Source organism: Panthera uncia, assembly GCF_023721935.1.
Source record: "Panthera uncia isolate 11264 chromosome C1 unlocalized genomic scaffold, Puncia_PCG_1.0 HiC_scaffold_4, whole genome shotgun sequence".
Taxonomy (NCBI): Eukaryota; Metazoa; Chordata; class Mammalia; order Carnivora; family Felidae; genus Panthera; species Panthera uncia.
In genome coordinates, this window is record NW_026057585.1 from 103,546,636 (window position 1) to 103,564,710 (window position 18,075).

Below are 18,075 nucleotides of genomic sequence, written 5' to 3' on the forward strand. Positions count from 1 at the left end.
CGGGGGCGCAGGCTGCTCCCGGGGGTCAGGGGCGCAAGCTGCTCCCCGACGAGAGCCCGGACACCCCTGACGCTAGGGCAGCGATCCCTGCTCTCAAAGCACGCTCATGCTTCTCGGGCCAGCTGAACGGCACCGGACCTTTGCCTTTTTGACTTCGCGGAACTTCCAGAAATTCGAGGTTAAGACTTGTTTTAAGACTGGAAACAAAAACGACAGTTGCCGTGCTCCCACCGCAACCCAAGCCACAGCAACCGGCACCTGAAGGATGCCACCACCCGGCCCTGGTTTCTTGTCCCTCCTGACCCCACTGGCCATACTGGCCTCCGGGGAAGCCTCCCGGCACAGGGTGCCAGCCCAGGAGAACATTCTGAGCAAGGAAGAGCAGGAGTGCCCACGTGCCCCAGCCTTTCCGGGCACCGCCGACAGAGACACAGGCAAGGGACGGTGAAGTGTCAGCAGACGCAGCCTCGTGGGAGGCCTGCAGAGCCAGGAGCCGGGGAAAACCGCGGAACGGAAGGAAGCGGCTCAGTTTCTATAAATGACCTACGACAGAGACGCGGAAAAAAGGCCAACGTTCACGTGCAGAAAAATACTCGGCCGTCAACATGTGCCCTGTTGTGACCCAACCCCACACTCAGCAGGGGCTCCGGCTGGAAGGACGTGTCCACCTCCAGGGACAGGCCTCCATCTGTGCCGACCTGGCTCCCTGCCGAGTGGCGGGTGCAGGAATCCACAAGCCGCAGGCGGCCCCCGCCTCCACCGCGGGCTGCCCCCGCCACCTCCGCCAGGCGGGCGGACCGGAGGCACGATCCACAGGACGCCCCGTGCCCCCTGTGCACCGTCGTCGTGAAGGACCCCAAAGAGGCTCGGGGTATGAAAAAGGTATGAACCCCAAAGAGGCTCGGGGACAAAGACACCCCGGCCGCAGGCTGCACCCTGGCGGTCACCAAGCCGTGCCAACAGCAGAATGTCCTCACGGTCAGGAAACGTGCACCGAGGACGCACTCTCAAAAGAGAGGTGCGCCCACGCGGCAAGGTGTCGACGGTGATGAGCCTCGGTGAGGGCTGCTCTCACAACTCCACCAGAGGCTGAAAGATTTTCCAAAATGAAAAGTCCCAAGCCAAGGAGAGGCGGCAGGCCTACAGATGGGCAGATTTCCACTCCGTCATCAGCCACCCGCAGCAGGGGGACACGCGGGAACACAAGCACACGTGCCAAGACCGCACGCCCGGTGCTCTCGGGACGGCCCGGCAGGTACCACGTTTGAGCCATGGCTTGTGCAGGACGATCAACTCCCTCGATAGTTAAGCCCGTTTAGTGGTTTTTCTCAACGCGAAGCCGAGTGCGTCGGAAACGAAACAGCCACATGACCCCTAACTCTGAAAACCCCCAATTTCTAGGACTGTAACAAACCCTGGTTATGATACCTGATCTCAAATTCCAATTCCGTTCTCTGGGACAACGATCCAGGAACCCGACGAGCACGTGGACCTGGACACACAGGCAGCAGGAGATGGAAAGAAACGCCTCTGATCCAGCCAGGACTGCCGAGCACAGAACCGCAGCCCCAAGGCCCAGCCGCCGGCCAAGGTGCAGGACAGCTATAAAAGTCAGGTCCATGGGCCGGTGTTGCCGGCTGTCCACCCAACGTGAGCAGGACAGGGAACCACGGTCTCTAAGCTGCTTCTCTACCCACTGCCTTGTTTTCACTTTCTGGGAAACCTCATCTTTCCAGATAAGAGGCACTCTGGGGTCGGGGCCCCCGACTGGCTCAGTCGATGGCAGATGCGACTCTTGGTCTGGGGGTCACAAGTTCAAGCCCCAAGTTGGGCTACTTAAAAAAAAGAAAAAAGAATCGCTCTGGGGTCCATTGTACCCCATTCAGATCAAGGCTGCGGATAAGGAGTTTCCCACTGCTGGCTCCCAGGACAGTGGGGGCTCCCGACACCCCAGCGGGTGAGTCAGGGGCCGTGCGGACTTGACACGCAGAGGCCCGGGTCGGACGCTCCATCGTGCGCCCCACCATGGACGCCGCCCCTCGTAAGGTGGCTGAGACTTGCAGTCCGGGAAGGGGAGGCGCCAACGCAGGGAGGGGGGCGGTGCCAACCATGGACGGCACAGGTCCCGGTACGCGGACACACCCAGCGCGGGCACAGGGAGCCTCCACTGCCTGGCGCAGCCTGCGCTTTCTGCTCACAGCACCTGCTGACGTCCATCCCACCGGCTCAGCTGGCTGGGGGGGGAGCCGCTGCACCAGCCTCCGCGTGCCACGTGGCCCCGACGGGCTCCCGGCCGCCTCCCGTGTCAGACGCCCTGGCTTTGGGAAGAAAGGGCGCTGCGCGTACTGGGAGGTTCGGATCTGCGCGGCACGGCGCTTCAGCACGTGCTCCAGAAGGGGACACCGAGGCCCAGGGAAGCGGCACGGCCCGGGATCCCAGGGTGAGGAAGGGGCCTGGCCGGGACCTGGGCCCAGGAGACGCCCAGGGAGCTCTGCCGTTTCTGTCTAAACTTCTAGAAACTCCTACTTGACCGGAAATAGCTGCGGTGACTACTCCTCATCCAGAGATGAGGGAAGGAGAAAAGGACGCTGAAAATCAGACTCAAGGACACTGTCAAGGATAGTGACCTCTGGGGCACCTGGGGGGCTCGATCGGTTAAGTGTCCGACTTCAGCTCAGGTCACGATCTCATGGCTCTTGAGTCCAAGCCCCACATGAGGCTCTCTGCCGACAGCTCAGAGCCTGGAGATGCTTCAGCTTCTGTGTCTTCCTCTCTCTCTGCCCCTTCCTGCTCGTGCTTTCTCTCAAAAATAAACAAACATTAAAAAAAAAAAAAAGGGGGGGAGCGCCTGGGTGGCTCCGTCGGTTAAGCGTCCGACTTCAGCTCAGGTCACGATCTCGCGGTCCGTGAGTTCGAGCCCCGCGTCGGGCTCTGTGCTGACAGCTCGGAGCCTGGAGCCTGGAGCCTGGAGCCTGTTTCAGATTCTGTGTCTCCCTCTCTCTCTGCCCCTCTCCTGTTCATGCTCTGTCTCTGTCTCAAAAATAAATAAACGTTAAAAAAAAATTAAAAAAAAAAAAAAGGGACAGTGACCTTCGCCTCGCTGTGGGCAGCAGACAAGTGGCCCCTAAGAGATTTTCAACTTTCCCCCTTCAACCCAAACCCAAAGAGCCACCCTTCCTGAGGCTGGACGCAGGGCCCCTGCCCAGGCTCCCACGGCCAGGCCTTCCTCCGACCAGCGCCTGGCAGATGGGAACCCCAGGAGGATCTGCCAAACAAACACTGAGGAGCCTCCTTCCCAGAGCACCCCTGCCCTCGTTAATAGTCCACAGCTAAGAAGAGCCCGACGAAAAGGAAGAGCTGTCACCTGGACCAGGAATCTGCTCTCGGATCCAAGCCTGCACCTGACCCCAGAGGCCAAGGGTCAAGGGGCATCTGGAAACCAAGTCACGGAAATGGTTGCTGGCAGCGGAGTCCCTGGCTCGGTCAGGGCAGCCCCGGGGACGGGCACGGGCAGCGTGGCTGCCACATGTCCTGGCCAAGGCAACCTTCCGGGCCCCAGGGGCCACCCCATGACCCAAAGAGCCAGGAAGCCAGGCCCTCCAGGGCTCTGCAGAAAGGACAAGGCCGCCCCCTTCAGCCTCAAGGCCGTGGTCACTTACACACACTCGCCTCCCGCACAAGGTGCCGCAACACAACCGCATCTGGCCCGTCTGGAGGACCAGCACCCCCCAGGCCACCTGTCACCCCTACTGGCCTCCTGGAACCGACAGAAGCAAACTAGTGCAAACTATGGCTGAGAATAGGCCTGGACCTAAAAGTCCACACGAGAGGGGTGTGAGCTGTGGACACAATGGATCTCGAGGGGGGACTGACCCCTTCCCGGCTGCCACAGGCCGCACCCACGGTAGGCACTCCACAGCAGAATGACCTCCACGGGGCACCTGGCTGGCCCAGTCGGTGGGGCACGCAACTTTTGATCTCGGGGTTGTGAGTTCGAGCCCCACATTGGGTGTAGAGATCACTTAAAAATAAAATCTTTGGGGCGCCTGGGTGGCTCCGTCGGTTAAGCGTCCGACTTCAGCTCAGGTCACCATCTCGCGGTCCGTGAGTTCGAGCTCCGCGTCGGGCTCTGTGCTGACCGCTCGGGGCCTGGAGCCCGCTTCGGATTCTGTGTCTCCCTCTCTCTCTGACCCTCCCCCATCCATGCTCTGTCTCTGTCCCAAAACTAAACAAACATTAAAAAAAAGGTTTTTTTAAATAAATGAAGTAAAATGAAATCTTTTAAAAAACAAAATCAAAAATAAGATGACATCCACATTCAGGTCCACCTGCCACTGTGCTCGCACCATGAGACTTGCCCCCCCAAACACCCAGAGCCCCTCACCCCAGTCCCTGCCCTTGCCCGGGTGGCACGGAGGGTCTCCTGCACAGACAGGCTCCTGCCTCTGACGCCAACGGAGGATCGCAGGCCCCAATACGCACCAGAGACATGACACCGGACCGTCGCTTACCACAACGGACGGGACGCACATCCAGAATACGTCAAGAACTCCCACCAATGAATAAAACAGAACAGCTCGACTCAAAAAGGGGCAAAGGACTTGAACAGGCATTTCTCCACAGAAGGCAAGCGCACGGCCAAGAAGCACACGGGTCGCTCACCTCACCCACCGCGGGGACGGGCGGACCAGGGTCGCGACGACCGGCCACCCGCCTGCGCCCATCAGGGTGGCTGCCTTATCGAAACCACAGAAAACACAAAACAAACACGGATCCTCAGCAAGCATGCGGGAGAAACGCAACCCTCGTGCACCTGGTGGTAGGAACGCACGACGGTGCAGCCACTGTAGGAAAGTGCGGCCGTTTCTCAAAAAATTAAAACCACTGGGGTGCATGGGTGGCTCAGCTGATTGAGCATCCAACTTCGGCTCAGGTCACGATCTCACCGTTCGTGGGCCCGAGCCCCACATCAGACTCCGTGCCCTCAGCTCGGAGCCCGCTTCTGATCCTCTGTCCCCCTTCTCTCTCTGCCCCTCCCCTGCTCGTTCTCTCCCTCTCTTTCTCTCGCAAAATAAACAAACAGCAAGTATATATATAGAGATAAATAAAAATAAAATAAAAATTGTAACTTGGACTTCATCAAAACTAAAAATACCTGGTCTCCTAAAGACACTGTTCAGAGAATGAAAAAGTCAGTCACAGATTAGCAGAAAACATTAGCAAATTACATTGGGTGAAGAACATACCTAAGTTATGTAGAGAACTTTCAAAACTCAATTAGAGAACAACCCAGTTTAGGGCGCTTGGGTGGCTCAGTCAGTTAAGCGTCCCACTCTTGATTCTGGCTCAGGTCATGATCTCACAGTTCGTGGGATCGAGCCCTGAGTAGGGCTCAGCGTGGAGCCTATAGGGATTCATTGTCTCTCTTTCTCTTCTCTCTCTCTCTCCCCCTCACCCCCTGCCCCACCCAGCTCCCACCACATGCTCTCTCAAAAAAAAAAAAGGCTAGAACAGCAAGTTTTACGATAGCTATATTTTACCACAACAAAGCAAACGCACGAGGCTAATTACAAAAACACGAACAATAACAAAATGGCCAATGCCAGTAGAAAGAAGTTAAAAAATGAGATTTTCACCGTTCAAATTAACAAAGTTATCCCGAATGACAGCCACCAAAGGTTGTAAGAGCAAAGGAACCTTCTTAATTCTCTGGGCGTGTAACAAACTGGCAAGCCATGTACAGAACGAGTTTCAGGAATGTGTAAAATCGAGAACCCTCTCAGGGGCCCCAGGTCTCCTGGCATCAGAGCACGGAGCGGTCACCCCTCAGTCGGGATTTAGGAGGCACAGGAGATACAGATGTGCATGTTGTGTGTGTGTAAGTAACACCAGCGGGTGCCCCCTTTGATCTGCCGAATCTTCCACAAGAAGCCCCCCCACCTGACCTCACACGTGCCCAAGGAGACACACGGTCAGAGAGGACTGACCTCGGCCAGCACAGGACACGGCCCCCCCCCCCCCCCGCAGGGGGACGGGAGAGCCACTTCAGAGGACAGCCCAGCACAATCTAGGTGCCCTCCGGCTCGGCCACGTCACTCGGGGCCCAGGTCCCAGGCACGCGCACACGGGCCGGCGACGATCCGCGACTCCTGTTCAAAGTCATCCACGTGGGAAGCCAGACCACCCGCCCCAAGAGTGAGGACAGGCCGATGTGCTCAAGCGGCAAAGCCACACGGCAACGAGGCGGCAAGCGAGTGACCGGAGCCCCCGGGCGAGGGCCTGTGCAGACAGGCGCCAGTGACGGGGCCACGCCGGCTCCACGGGGACACAGGCGCACACACAGGACGTTCAGGATGGAGTCCCCTGGGGGTCGCAATGAAACAGAAGAGCAGAGCAGACAGAGTGTACCTCTTAACCTGCGGGGGGACGCGGGGAGCGCAGCCGGTCTGAGATGACGTTCCCGCATCTACGCTGGTGCTCGGAGGCTTCCGGGAAGCGTTTGCGGCAAGACGCTCCCTGAAGCCTCACTCGTAACAAAAACGCAGCTAAATAAATGCCGGAACCCTCGATACCACAGAATACTTGGAAATATGTGGCCTTACACACGTGCACAGAGGCAGGCACACGCACACGTGTGCACGCAGCAGGCACGCGCAGAAGGCCCCTCAGTCATGAGCAACGGTGGCCCTGGACCCTGCAAAGCAAGCGCGGAAGAGCCACTTCTGAGACAGCAGGGACCCGAGTGCGGGCTGGGCGCCTCTGGCAGGAAGGAGATCCCTTCGTTACTGTCAGCTACGCTGACGGCGCCACGGCTGTGACCCGTGCGGACTCTGGACACGGTAGGAGATGAAGTGCTGAACTACGAAATCAGCACCGCCCCGTGCAAAAAAAAGGGGGAGAAGTCGGAGGAAACCAAACGAGTGAGACACTGGGAAGTGCTGGGCCGGGCGTGTGGGCCACACTCACTAGCCTCGCCACCCAGGTGTAAGCGGGCAACCTCCCGTCCTAACTGTGCGTTTCCGTTTCCGTATCCGTATCCCCAGACGCGCCCCGATGGCGCTGGAAGGGACGCACCCCTCCCGGGCCCTGCATCAGATGGCGCGCGCCCACCATCTCGGCGCCGGGAGTGACAGGAAGGGATCCGGGCAGCCCTGCCCGGCACCGCCTTCCTGGATTTCTGTCCCACGAGGCCAGTGAAGCGTAACCAACAGCGGCAGAGGCCCAGGCACGCAGAGCGGCCACCGAGCTCCTGCCACCCCCTGGCCCAGCTCCCCGGTGCCACCTGCACCCCCTCCACGGGCCCCCGGCCCCTCACACCTGTTGAGGAGGCTGACGCTGGCCAAGGTTCCAAAAGCCTGGAGCCACGGGGACGGCAGGCCACCCTGTGGGGCCGCCCTGCTGGGTCCCCGTCGTGGTCCTCGGCCCCCCAGGGATCACCCAGAGAACCAGGACACAAGCCTTTGTCGCAAAGACTGAGAAAACAGATCCACCAAAGCAATCACGATTCAAATAAAAACACTTAAGTGAGAAAATAAAACGTCTAACTACACAAGAGGCGTCAAGCTCCACCAGGCAATTAAGTCTAGGGGTGCAGGGGAGTCCACAGAGGGACCCTCCGTGACCCCAGACCCTCTGGAGAACAGTGAGGGCACGTTCTCCCGTAAAGGGGAGGAGGCTCCAACGCCAGCCCCACAGGACCACCCGCTCTCACGCCGGAACGCTCGCCTGGCGGCAGCGAAGGAACACCAGGCCGGCCCCGGCTGAGTCCGTGGGGTGGACACCACACTCTGGTTCGGGGCGTGGGGGGTGTGCAGGAGGAGAGGCTTCCTCCTGCGTATTTGGGAAGGAGCTTCAAAGTCCAGAACTCCCCCCGGGCCCCCAGCAGGCATCAGGGACCGAGATGGGTGCTGTGGCGACGACGGGACCCGGGCCCACCGTGCGGGCCCCTCAAAGCTCTTCAGGGCACAGGCCTGTAGCCCCCAGCCTTCTGTGGTCCCGTCAGTCAAGACCCTCCCTGACCTCCGCTCCAGGACCGGGCCCGCTTCCCCAGCCCAAGACCACGGCCGGCCCGCGCTCCACAAACACGGAACACGTCCCCGCTCGCCGAGCCGCACCGAGGCAACCCGCGGGCCTACCTTGTTCTCAAAGCTGAAAGAGCTTCCTAAAATGAGACAAAATCCACTAAGGTCAGGCAGGCTGGGCGACACTTACTGCATACAAGAATGTTAAAAAAAAAAAAAAAATCACAGTTTTGATAGTTCTGCAAAAAAAACTTAGCAAATTTACAACAAAACTGTCAAGTAATTAAGGCAAGGCACTTCACACATGAACTTAAACTGCTAATTAAAATCCCCTCGCTTAATTGACTACATTTGCATATCATTCAGCTTGGGAGCATCATTTTTTTAATGGTTTGGGCAACACAGTTGTAACGCCAGGAAGCGGGGAGGCAGCAGGTAAGGCGGGACCACCCGCACGCGCCCGCCGGGGCCGCACGGACTTCCCGCCAGGCCCGGGGTACCCTCACCTCCGCAGCGCTCTCTGGCCGCGGCCCCGGCCCCCCGCCCGGGGTGGGAAGGGGGCAGAGTCGCCAGCCCGGAGAGCCCACCATGGGCTGCTCCTGGCCGCCCCCGCCCGGCACCTCTGCCTCAACCTCCCATGCAGGCTCCCAGCACGTGGGACGAGCGCACCTGCCTGTCCCTCTGGGGAGAGGGTTCCCGGCTTCCCCGGTGGCGCACTTGACCGCCCCCTTCCATCCGGGGTCCTCCACGTGCTCAGGGAGCACCAGCCCGGCCACTGGAGAAACACACTTGCCTCACCGGTGGCGATGGCTGAGCCTGGACGGCCGCGCTCACCGTCCACACACAGGCACAGGCCCCAGGCTGGCACACGTGGCCTCGCTCTGCGGTGGGGGCCAGGGGCCACACGGCAGGAACCGCAAGGCTGAGAGCGCCCCCCTCGAGAAGGGGAGCTCCCTGTGAGCAGGGGCCCGACCAGGGCAGCCCCAGCACCAGCACGACGCATGGATCTCAGCCGACCAGGGCGGCTTAGGGACCCAGACGGGGCGCCACAGGGCCCAGGCCGGCAACAGGGCTGTGGGTCTTTCAAACAGGGGCTTATGGGGGCGCCTGGGTGGCTCAGTCGGTTAAGCATCTGACTCCAGCTCAGGTCATGATCTCGTGGTCTGCGAGTTCAAGCCCCACATCAGGCTCTGTGCTGACAGCTGGAGGCTGCTTCAAATTCCGCGTCTTCCCCTCTCTCTCTGCCTCTCCCCTGCTCTCGCTCTCTCTCTCAAAAATAAACAAACATTAAAAAATTTAAAAAAAAACAACAGGGGTTTCTGTGTCACTTTCAGCACAGAGCCTACATCAGGATCGCAGACCAGTGTCCACGTCCCCACAGCTGAGCCACTGTCACTTCCCATCCTGACGGTCTCGGTGTAGCGGGGAGCAGGTCTGGACGGAGAACGTCAGGCAGACAAAAGCATCCACGGGGATAGCCCCACGGACTGAAGTGGTGCCCACCCCACGGCTCTGTGGAAGGAGGGCCAGAGGGGGAGCCACGAATGCCACACGCAGGAGCCGGCTCGCCCATCACTGCCACCCCCCCCACACACAGAGGTCTCACCAGGGGGCTGGGGTCACCGAAAGAACACTCAGCTGACAGGGGACAGATGGAGACAGGGCACGAGAAGCTGGCTCTGCTCCCAAGGGAAGGCAGGCCTGGCCCCCACGAAAGGTTCTCTCTGGTCATCCGGCACCGAGCGCCCGGCAGGGGTGGCCGTGCTCACCCGGGCTGTGGGGACACTGCAGCGCGGGGGTCGTGTCCTGCGTATGAAGCAGGACAGACCTTCAGCCCCCCCCCCCCAAACACACTTCCCCCCCCAACACGCCGCACGCCCCGGTGGAGAAGAGGAGGGCAAGGGGAGAACGTGCCCCAGACCCAGACTCTAGGCAGGTCCCCAGACACCAAGTCACAAGCAAGTAGCTTCCCGTGAGGACACAGCAGACGGCCTCTGGGGCAGGGAGACAGACAACCCGCCACCAGCAGATGCCCCCAGAACACGTGCACTGTCCCCACCCCCATCCCAGAGGTTCAGACCCAGGAGCTGGGACACACGGTGGAGCCGCCATCATGGGACTGTCACCCCTACCTGCCCCCTCACACGTGGGCTCCGGGGTCCGGTTAGGGGGCAAGGGCCACACGAGAGCCCCACTGGCACCTGGGGCCCTCAGACCACAGGGACCCGGCTGACCGTCTCGGGCTCCCCTCTCCTCCCTGCCACCCCACCTGCCACAGCGGTGACCCTCTACCTCAAGCACCCCAGCGGGTCCCCGGGAAGCCTATTTCCAACAAGAGATGTTCCTTTCAAAGCAGCCAGCTAACGTGCCATCGGAAGCCCCCTCGAGGCGGGCAGCACGGCCAGGCTCATCCGGCGCCAGAGCTGAGAACACCTTCGCTCAACAGGCAACAGCCAAGCACCCGAGTCAGAGCAGGTTCGAAGCCCCCCCCGCGCAGATCTGAGCGAGCCACCTTCTTGACGACACACGACACGGCCAGGACAAACGACGCCTGAGGGACACCACTCTACTCCCGAGAAACTCCCTCCCTCTCTCCTCGCCGTCAGGAGCAGAGCTGCCGAGGTTTCTCGATAACTAGTGATTTCATGCCTCTGTGAGTCATTCAAGGAGTATTTACTCCGGGCCCGGAACTGGGGACCCAGCTGTGACCAACCTGCCCCCTCCACGAGGCTGACAACCACAAACACACAAATCCCAGGCCCACCGCAGCGGGGTGGCCCGGGGAACGGAGCGGAAGGCCCGACCACCACAGGCTGCGCGGCCCCGAGCGTGGCCCCGAGCGTGGCGCCGGCGCTTCCTGAATCGCGACCTGTAGCTGGAAGTCTCCAAGTCGTGTTCTCTGCAGCCTCCCCAGTCCCAGCAGTAAAGTCAGAGGAGACACAGGCGCCAAACACCCAGACAATCTCACGGGTTTCCCGGGCTCTGCCAGGACCCCTCCCGAAGCCTCCCATCTGCCTCCACCCACACGAAAGACACGAGGATTACCCCAAGGGACGAGAATTTCCAGCAACGACCAGAGCAGTGCCCGGGGCACGCGCAGCAGGTACCGGGCACCACGGTCACCAGCAGACCTACACGCGGCCAGAGGGATCTCTGCCCCAGCAGGTGCCCCGTCCACTCTCGTCCTTCTTCTAGACATCTCTCCCGTCCCCCAACCATCCCAGTTCCATTTCACACCAGGGTCCGGGTCCTTAATTTTAGTAACAAGTTGACACAAGCGGTGGTGAGTCCCAAAACTGGAGGGACCCCCACCCCCAGGTCCCCCTCCGGGCTCCCATGCTGTGACCAGCAAGGCCACTCCACCTCGCCGAGCCTCTGCAGTGATGTTGCCCAGAAAAACAGTAAGTCTCATGCAGCAAAACGGGCCTCCAGCCCGTCCTCACTGCTCTGAAAGCAAGGCTCCCCTAGAATCGGACTCTTGATTCACAGAGGAGCAGCGTAAGAGCTACTGTTTACTCCACGCCAGCCCTGCAAACATGCTAGAGGCTTCCTGAGCGTGACCCAAGTTTGCCTGCACAAACCGCACCTGGGCTACCGGGCAGGGCAGCGGGGGAGGGGGGGTGCAGGGCAGCCTCTGAGAGGTCAGGCAGGGCGGGGACCTGGGTCGTGCTCACACGTGCAACAGGGTGGCCACATGTGTAGCCCCCCCCCCCCCAAGGTCCCTACCACCCACGCCACTTCATTCCCATGGACACCGTTTGTGGCTCTAACCCAACGCCAACCGAAACCCGCTTCAGACCACGCGAGGCGCTGCAGGGAGGGGCCGCCCGCCACACACAGCCCCACACCACCCCACACCCCCAGGAAATGACTTCCTGTCCCTTCACTGCGACTCTGATCCGCCTCCCCCCATCTGAGATGGTCAATAAACAGAAAGCGGGGAGCAATGGGCATGGTCCCCAGGCCACGCCCCGGCTCCGTCCCAACTCCGCCTGGTTCCCCATTTCCCCAGGGACCGCGAGCCAGGAGGGCAAGGGCTGGGGCAAGAACGGAGGCCTTCTCCCCCTGCAGCTCTCACGGACCTTAAGGAAATAATTCAGCCTCTATATTTTGACTCAAAACAAAGAAACTTTTTAAAAACATTTCAGTTGAAACTTGCATAATTCCTCCAGTGGAGAAATCCTCCCTGACTTTCGCAATCCTTAGAAAGAGACACATTATTGGTGCTTGTGTAACAGTCTCCGGGGCCGCCGTGAAGAGTCCGGCCGCCGGCCTGGGCCACCTCCCGCGGTCACCTCCCGCCAGACGGCCAGGGCCGGCCCCGGAAGCACGGCCTCCCCCAGCCCCCCCCCCCCGGCTCCCCGGCGGCCAGGGGTGCGGGGTGCGGCTCGGCCACACTCCCCCAGACTTCCTCCAGCACAGGCCTGTCTGCCCTCACCCGGCACCTCAGACAGACATTACACAAACCGGCTGCGGGGAAGGTTGAGAAACCGAGACGCCAAGAGTCAATGACCCTACTCTCATAGCCCCAGCTGACGGACGGACGGACGGACGGACCCCAGTAAGACAGCAGGGACAGAGGCAAAGGTCACTCAATGACCCCGCTGCCCCAGGCGAGCTGCTGCCCTGGGGAGACCCCAGAAGCTAGGGGGCCTGGCCCAGCTGGAAACTGGCAGGATGGCAGACAGACAGACAGGCGCACAGCCCACACCTGGAGAACCATCTAGACCTGCCTCTGCTCACTCAGACGGGCTGAGGCACCCGGCCAGCCATTCAGCAGCCCCTCGCTCCCGCACGGCCAATTCCACGGCGGGGGGGGGGGGGGAAGCAGAGCTCGTTTGAGCTGCCACGTCCCCCACCGGAGAAGACTCCCCAGCCTTCACTCTGGCACACCCTGTCCTTCCGCATGGGTGGGAGGGGGTGGCCAAGGGCCGTCCAGGGCGTCACCTAAGCCTGCACCCACCTTCTCAACCACACGTCTGCAGCCAGGAAATCACCATGGAACCCCACAAAAACCTACAGCAAAGCAAGTGGACAAAGAGACGACTCCGTCGCTAAGTCTCTGCCCACACAGCAGACGGCATCCAAAGGACAGCACCCCATTCAAGAGGGGGCCCCAAGGAAGCACGCGGGTCGGAGTCTGTTCCAGCCTGGCAGCACCGTCTTCACAATGTTCCTTCCCATGATAACATCAGCTCAAATAAGACCAGACACACCTCTCCGGGAGAGAGTCCACAGGCCAAGACCCCCTTCCCAGCCTGTGGACCCAAGAGGTGCAGTCACTCCCCAAGACAGGCCACAAGACTCGGCATCCCCAGGGCTGCCGGCCGGTCCCTGCTCTGAGGAAGCCTGCCCTCTGACCAGGGAGAAGTTGCAGGTGACACGAGAAAACCTGTCCCAACGTCAGGAATCCAGACACATGCAGTCGCGGACCCTCACGCCACACACCAAGGGGCCATCGGCCTGCAGGCCCCTGGAGCACAACGAGCCGCATGACAAGGGCAAGGCTACAAAAGGACCCTTCTGAAAACCTGGCGATCTGAAGGACGGATGGACGATCCGCACAAGCCAGGCTCTCCGATCTGGGAACCGGGACCCCCGGAAGAACAAAGAGCATCTCCGAGGAGCCCCAACCCTGCCCGGGCCCCAGGGAGGCAGCGCCCCGTCCCGCGGTCGGCCCTGGTTACCCCGCGAGGAGGCCTCCTGCGGGCCAAGAGGCCAGGCCCCCAGCAGCAGCTGAGCCGGCAGCACCCACGTCCTCCTCTGTGACAGCAACCTACGCTGCTAAACAACCAGACCAATTCAGCGCAGACACCATCAGACAAGCCCAAGAAGAAGGGACAGAGCCAGTCGGGCAGAAGAGGAGGGCAGGGGTAGAAAGGGCACCACGGTCCCCATCTCCTTGCCATGTGTTCTTCCACACAGGACGTGTCCCACCCCCACCGGACACCTAAACACCCTAGAGAAATAAAACATCACCGGTCACCACTTGCTACGGTCCCCATCTCATACACGAGAAAACGGAGACCCACACAGGTTAGGCCAACTGGCTCGAAGTCACGCAGCAGGAGAGACGCAATGAGGACGTGGGAGCCATCCCCTGGGGTCCCACGGCTGGGCTAGCCTACCACAGGGCGCCCAGGGCAGCACCCCGTGGGTGGGGGAGCGGGGAGAGGCTGGGAGACGGCTCCCCACGGCCCCAGCACGGCTGACAGCACTTCCCGCAGGCCCCCGTGACGCGAGGGGGCATCCTTAAGGAGGCCTGCCAACCCACACTCGCAGACAGGCCTCCTTCACAGGATTTCCAGGTTCGAGGTCGGAGCCCCACCCCACACTCATTTCCACACTGGGGCAACCACAGACAACCCACCACGGCCACAGCCACAGGCAAAGCAGGGTGGGCAAAGGTGAGCGGGTCTCCGAGACCCCCAGAGACCAGCGGCCCTCCTGGCACTGAGGGCGAACGGTGCCGAGTCTCCGGCTGGCAGGAGAGCTGGGCGGCTCGAGCCCCACAACACGGGAACGTGGCTCAGCTCCCACTGCCTCACCAGAACCCAAGGCCCCAGGGGAGTCATGTCCCCTACAGAGAGGAATTCTAGCACATTCTTTGTTCCCTGCTATCCTCATCCCTGCTAAGTCAAAAATACTAAACTAAGCTATAAAGTAATTGAAGAAGTCAAAATATATTCCACAAATAAGCCATCAGAGGTGACCGGAAGGAGCGATCACAGATAGGCGGGGCACGGGGGGTGGGGGGGGCTCTTCCCAGGCAGCTCCTTCCATAGCAAGTGGGGTCTAGGCAGCTGGGGGGTCCCATCCCTCCCTGAAGCCGAGACCTTCCTCCTCACGTGGTGCCCTCGGCACGCAGACAGACGAGCACATGGCTCTGCTAAGGGATTTAAAGAGAACGACACACCCCAGGACTCCCAACTGCGTGGTCACAGAGCCAAGACAGCAGGCAGAGCCCCAAGAACAGGACAGGCAGAAAAAGCCAGCAGGAAGAGCACCCCACGAGGTGGCAGAGCCGGCACGAGAGCTCGTGGGCAGACGCCCAGGCCACCACCACACGGGACAGCGGGGGCTGACACTGACCTGGAGACCCCACCCACTTACGATAAGCGCGTCCTCCTCATCTTGGGAAATTTTCGTTTAATCGGTACGTAAAATTTAAAGCAGCATGGGGGAAAGCACGGAAGGAGACAGGGCGCTGGTCATCTGTTGAAAAGGCCAGAGCAGAAACGGGGTCTGGCCTCAGCTCCACGGACGGTGGCGCCCGGAAACAGTCCTGCCTCTTCCCCAGGCAGCGCTCCGGCCCGGGAGCCCAGGCTAGGCCCTCCCTGAGCCTGGGGACGGCCGCGCCCAGAAGCACAGGGCCTGCTACAAGGGACCCCGGGACCAGGACTGTAGCTGTGACAAAAGGCCAGCCCCGGCGAGCCCCCACCCCACAACCTGGACACCAACACAGGCACACCCCGCCGGACAAGGCCCTCTGCCACCTGCTCTGGAGGTGGGGGACCTGCCACGGCCTCACCCACCGGCTACAGCCCGCACCTACCACAGCCCTGCACACAGGACTCCCCTAGGCCACAGCGACGGTGGAAGGAGCGGGCGCCCCAAACAGAAAAGCCCCCAGTTCACACGGGGTGCTTATCGCGTCGCCCATCACAGACTCATCTGAAATCGAGGGCTCGGGCCGGCCTTTCCTGCCAGCATCCTCCCCGACTCAAAGCATCCCTCGTGCACAACCCCTGCCCTACAGTCAGCGGACGGCTGCCACCTGGGCACCGGCATAGCTGAGGGCAGAAATGCCACCGAACGCTCGTGCACGTGTGCGCGCACACACGGCAGCCCTCTCCCCAAGCACAGGCAAACAGGCCCCTACGTCCCCAGCCCCTCCTCTGCTCACCGAGACTCTGACACTGCGCTGGAGGGGCGCCCAGAGAAAACCGGGCGGGAGCATCTATTCACAGATTTAGAAAAAGAAAAGTTTGATGCAATAGCTGAATTAATTAGGCCTCCTAAGAATAGCTAAGCCAGTGCAGCATTCCGAGCGTGCAGTTTAATAAGCCTGGATATTTAAAAGAAAAGTTACAAATACTTGGGGAGGGGAAGGCACCACGAAGAGCTGGTGAGGACCCCAATGAACGGTTCTGGCGTCCAGTGGCCCAGAAGCTGCCCGGCCGGATCAGAGATCCTCCACCGGGCAGACAACAGAGCCTCAGCCAGTGGCCTCCCCCGCCCTTCAGCGTTTCAGAGAGAGGGAGACAACGAACCAGGCGTGTCCAAAACAAATCGTAGGCCACGAGCTACTCCTACTCAGGGCCCCAGGTGCCCACTGACCAGGGCCCCAAGCCCAGGGCCGAGTGGCCCTTGCCGCCACACGGGGGACTCAAGGATTCACACGCTGGCAGGCCCACGGAGACGCACAGAGCTGGAGTCGCCGTGTCTCGGCCCCCTGCCACCGCGGCCTGGACACCTGGCTTCGTTTCTGAGTCTGTCTCCCAAGACTTCAAGGCACAAACAGGCGCTGCCTGGCCCAGTTCTGTCTGCTGCGGTCCATGGGCAGGCAGCCCTCTCTGTCTGTGAGCCTGGGAGCCCACTCGGTCTGGACACCTCCTCAGGGCCCCAAGGCAGGCCCCAGGCCTGAGGCTGCAGCCTGGGCTCGGCCCACATCTAACCTCCCAGGACTCGGGACAAGAGCGTCCGAGTCCCGAAGCCTGCCCTTCACAGCCCATCTGAGCGATGGCTTCTGTGCCCACCAGGCCGCAGAACACTAGGACCCCCCACCCCCCCCCCCAACCCTAGCAAGCCGGCTCATCATGGGGATCGAGCCAGAGAACCTTCCTATGCAGCCGTCGATGGGGACACTGACGCCACCCTGAATTTCCTCAAAAACAAACCCTAAGACAAGTCCCGGCCTGCAGGGACAGAGCCCCTGCCTGGCCCCGGGACGGCCCCCCAGCCTTTCCCCGGCCCTCCCAGCTTCCGGGCCCTGGGGCCCAGCACACCCAGCCTCCTCCCTCGGCCGGCAGGGACACTCACCCGGGGCACCCGCCGCTTGTACTTGTTGCCATAGTCAAACTTCTCCTTCACGTCGTCCAGGCAGCGGCCGAGGCGCGCCTGCTCCTCCTTGCCCGTGTAGTCCTGGCTCAGCAGGATGTAGGCCCGCCAGTTGGCCGAGTCGAAGCCCCAGTGGCAGGTCCGGTTCTCCAGCGCCTTGTGTGAGTGCACCACGAACTTGTGCGGCGGGTACATGAGGCGGCAGTCGAGGCACTGGATGCAGGCGGCGCTCGGGCTGCTGTAGAGCTCGGGCACCAGCAGCCCCTTGCACTTGCCGAAGCACTCGTGGTACACACGCACGCTGCGCTCGCTGAGCTCCAGGCCCAGCGCCAGACTGGCGGCCAGCTCCTTCTTGCAGGGCGGCGGGTAGGCGCCGCCGTACAGCAGCGCGTTGCACAGGCGCTCGGCGTCCGTCTTGGTGATGAGCCCGCACGAGGGCGCCGAGAAGGGCAGGATGCCCATGACTTTGAGGATCTCCAGCTGGTCCGCCGTGCAGCGCGAGCAATAGATGTGCAGCTCGTCGCACACCGAGTTGATCTGCTGCAGCGAGAAGTCGCGCAGCACCGAGTTGAGGATCTGCGGCAGGCACAGGCGCTTCTCGCCGCCCACCACGAAGCACGAGATGGTCTCGCCCTCCAGCACGGTCTCGCAGCGCTCGGTGGAACGGTCGGATGGCATGAAGAAAGGCCCGGGGAGCACCGGCGGCGGCGGCTGGATGGCTGGCAGGTGCAGCACGGGCGGCGGCTCCGCGGCCGCGGGCACCGGCGCCGGCACCGCAGCCGCGCTTGCCTCCTTGGCGCTCTCCTTCTTGTAGGCCTCCTGCGCCCAGCGCGCCGAGAAGGCGGCCGGGCCGCCCAGCGAGCTCATAGAGCTCAGGTGGAACTGCTCCAGCGTCTTCTGCAGCCCCGGGTGCGGCTGGAAACCGCCGCGGCCGCCCGCCGCCGCCTCCATGGTGCGCTCCGGCTCCCCGGGCCGCTCCCGCTCCCGCGCGCCC

General features: G+C 61.6%; 1 protein-coding gene across 4 annotated transcripts in view; it reads right to left on the reverse strand.

Annotated features, from left to right (window-relative positions):
* SKI (SKI proto-oncogene) overlaps positions 1-18,069 on the reverse strand; it is a 67,371-nt gene extending 49,302 nt beyond the window's left edge. For all 4 annotated transcript variants that reach the window (XM_049618245.1, XM_049618243.1, XM_049618244.1 and 1 more), the window contains exon 1: positions 17,064-18,069. In XM_049618245.1, coding sequence (XP_049474202.1) covers positions 17,064-18,032 — 969 coding nt within the window. In that variant the 5' untranslated portion in view covers positions 18,033-18,069. The remainder of the gene's footprint in view (positions 1-17,063) is intronic.
* Positions 18,070-18,075: the final 6 nt, after the last annotated feature.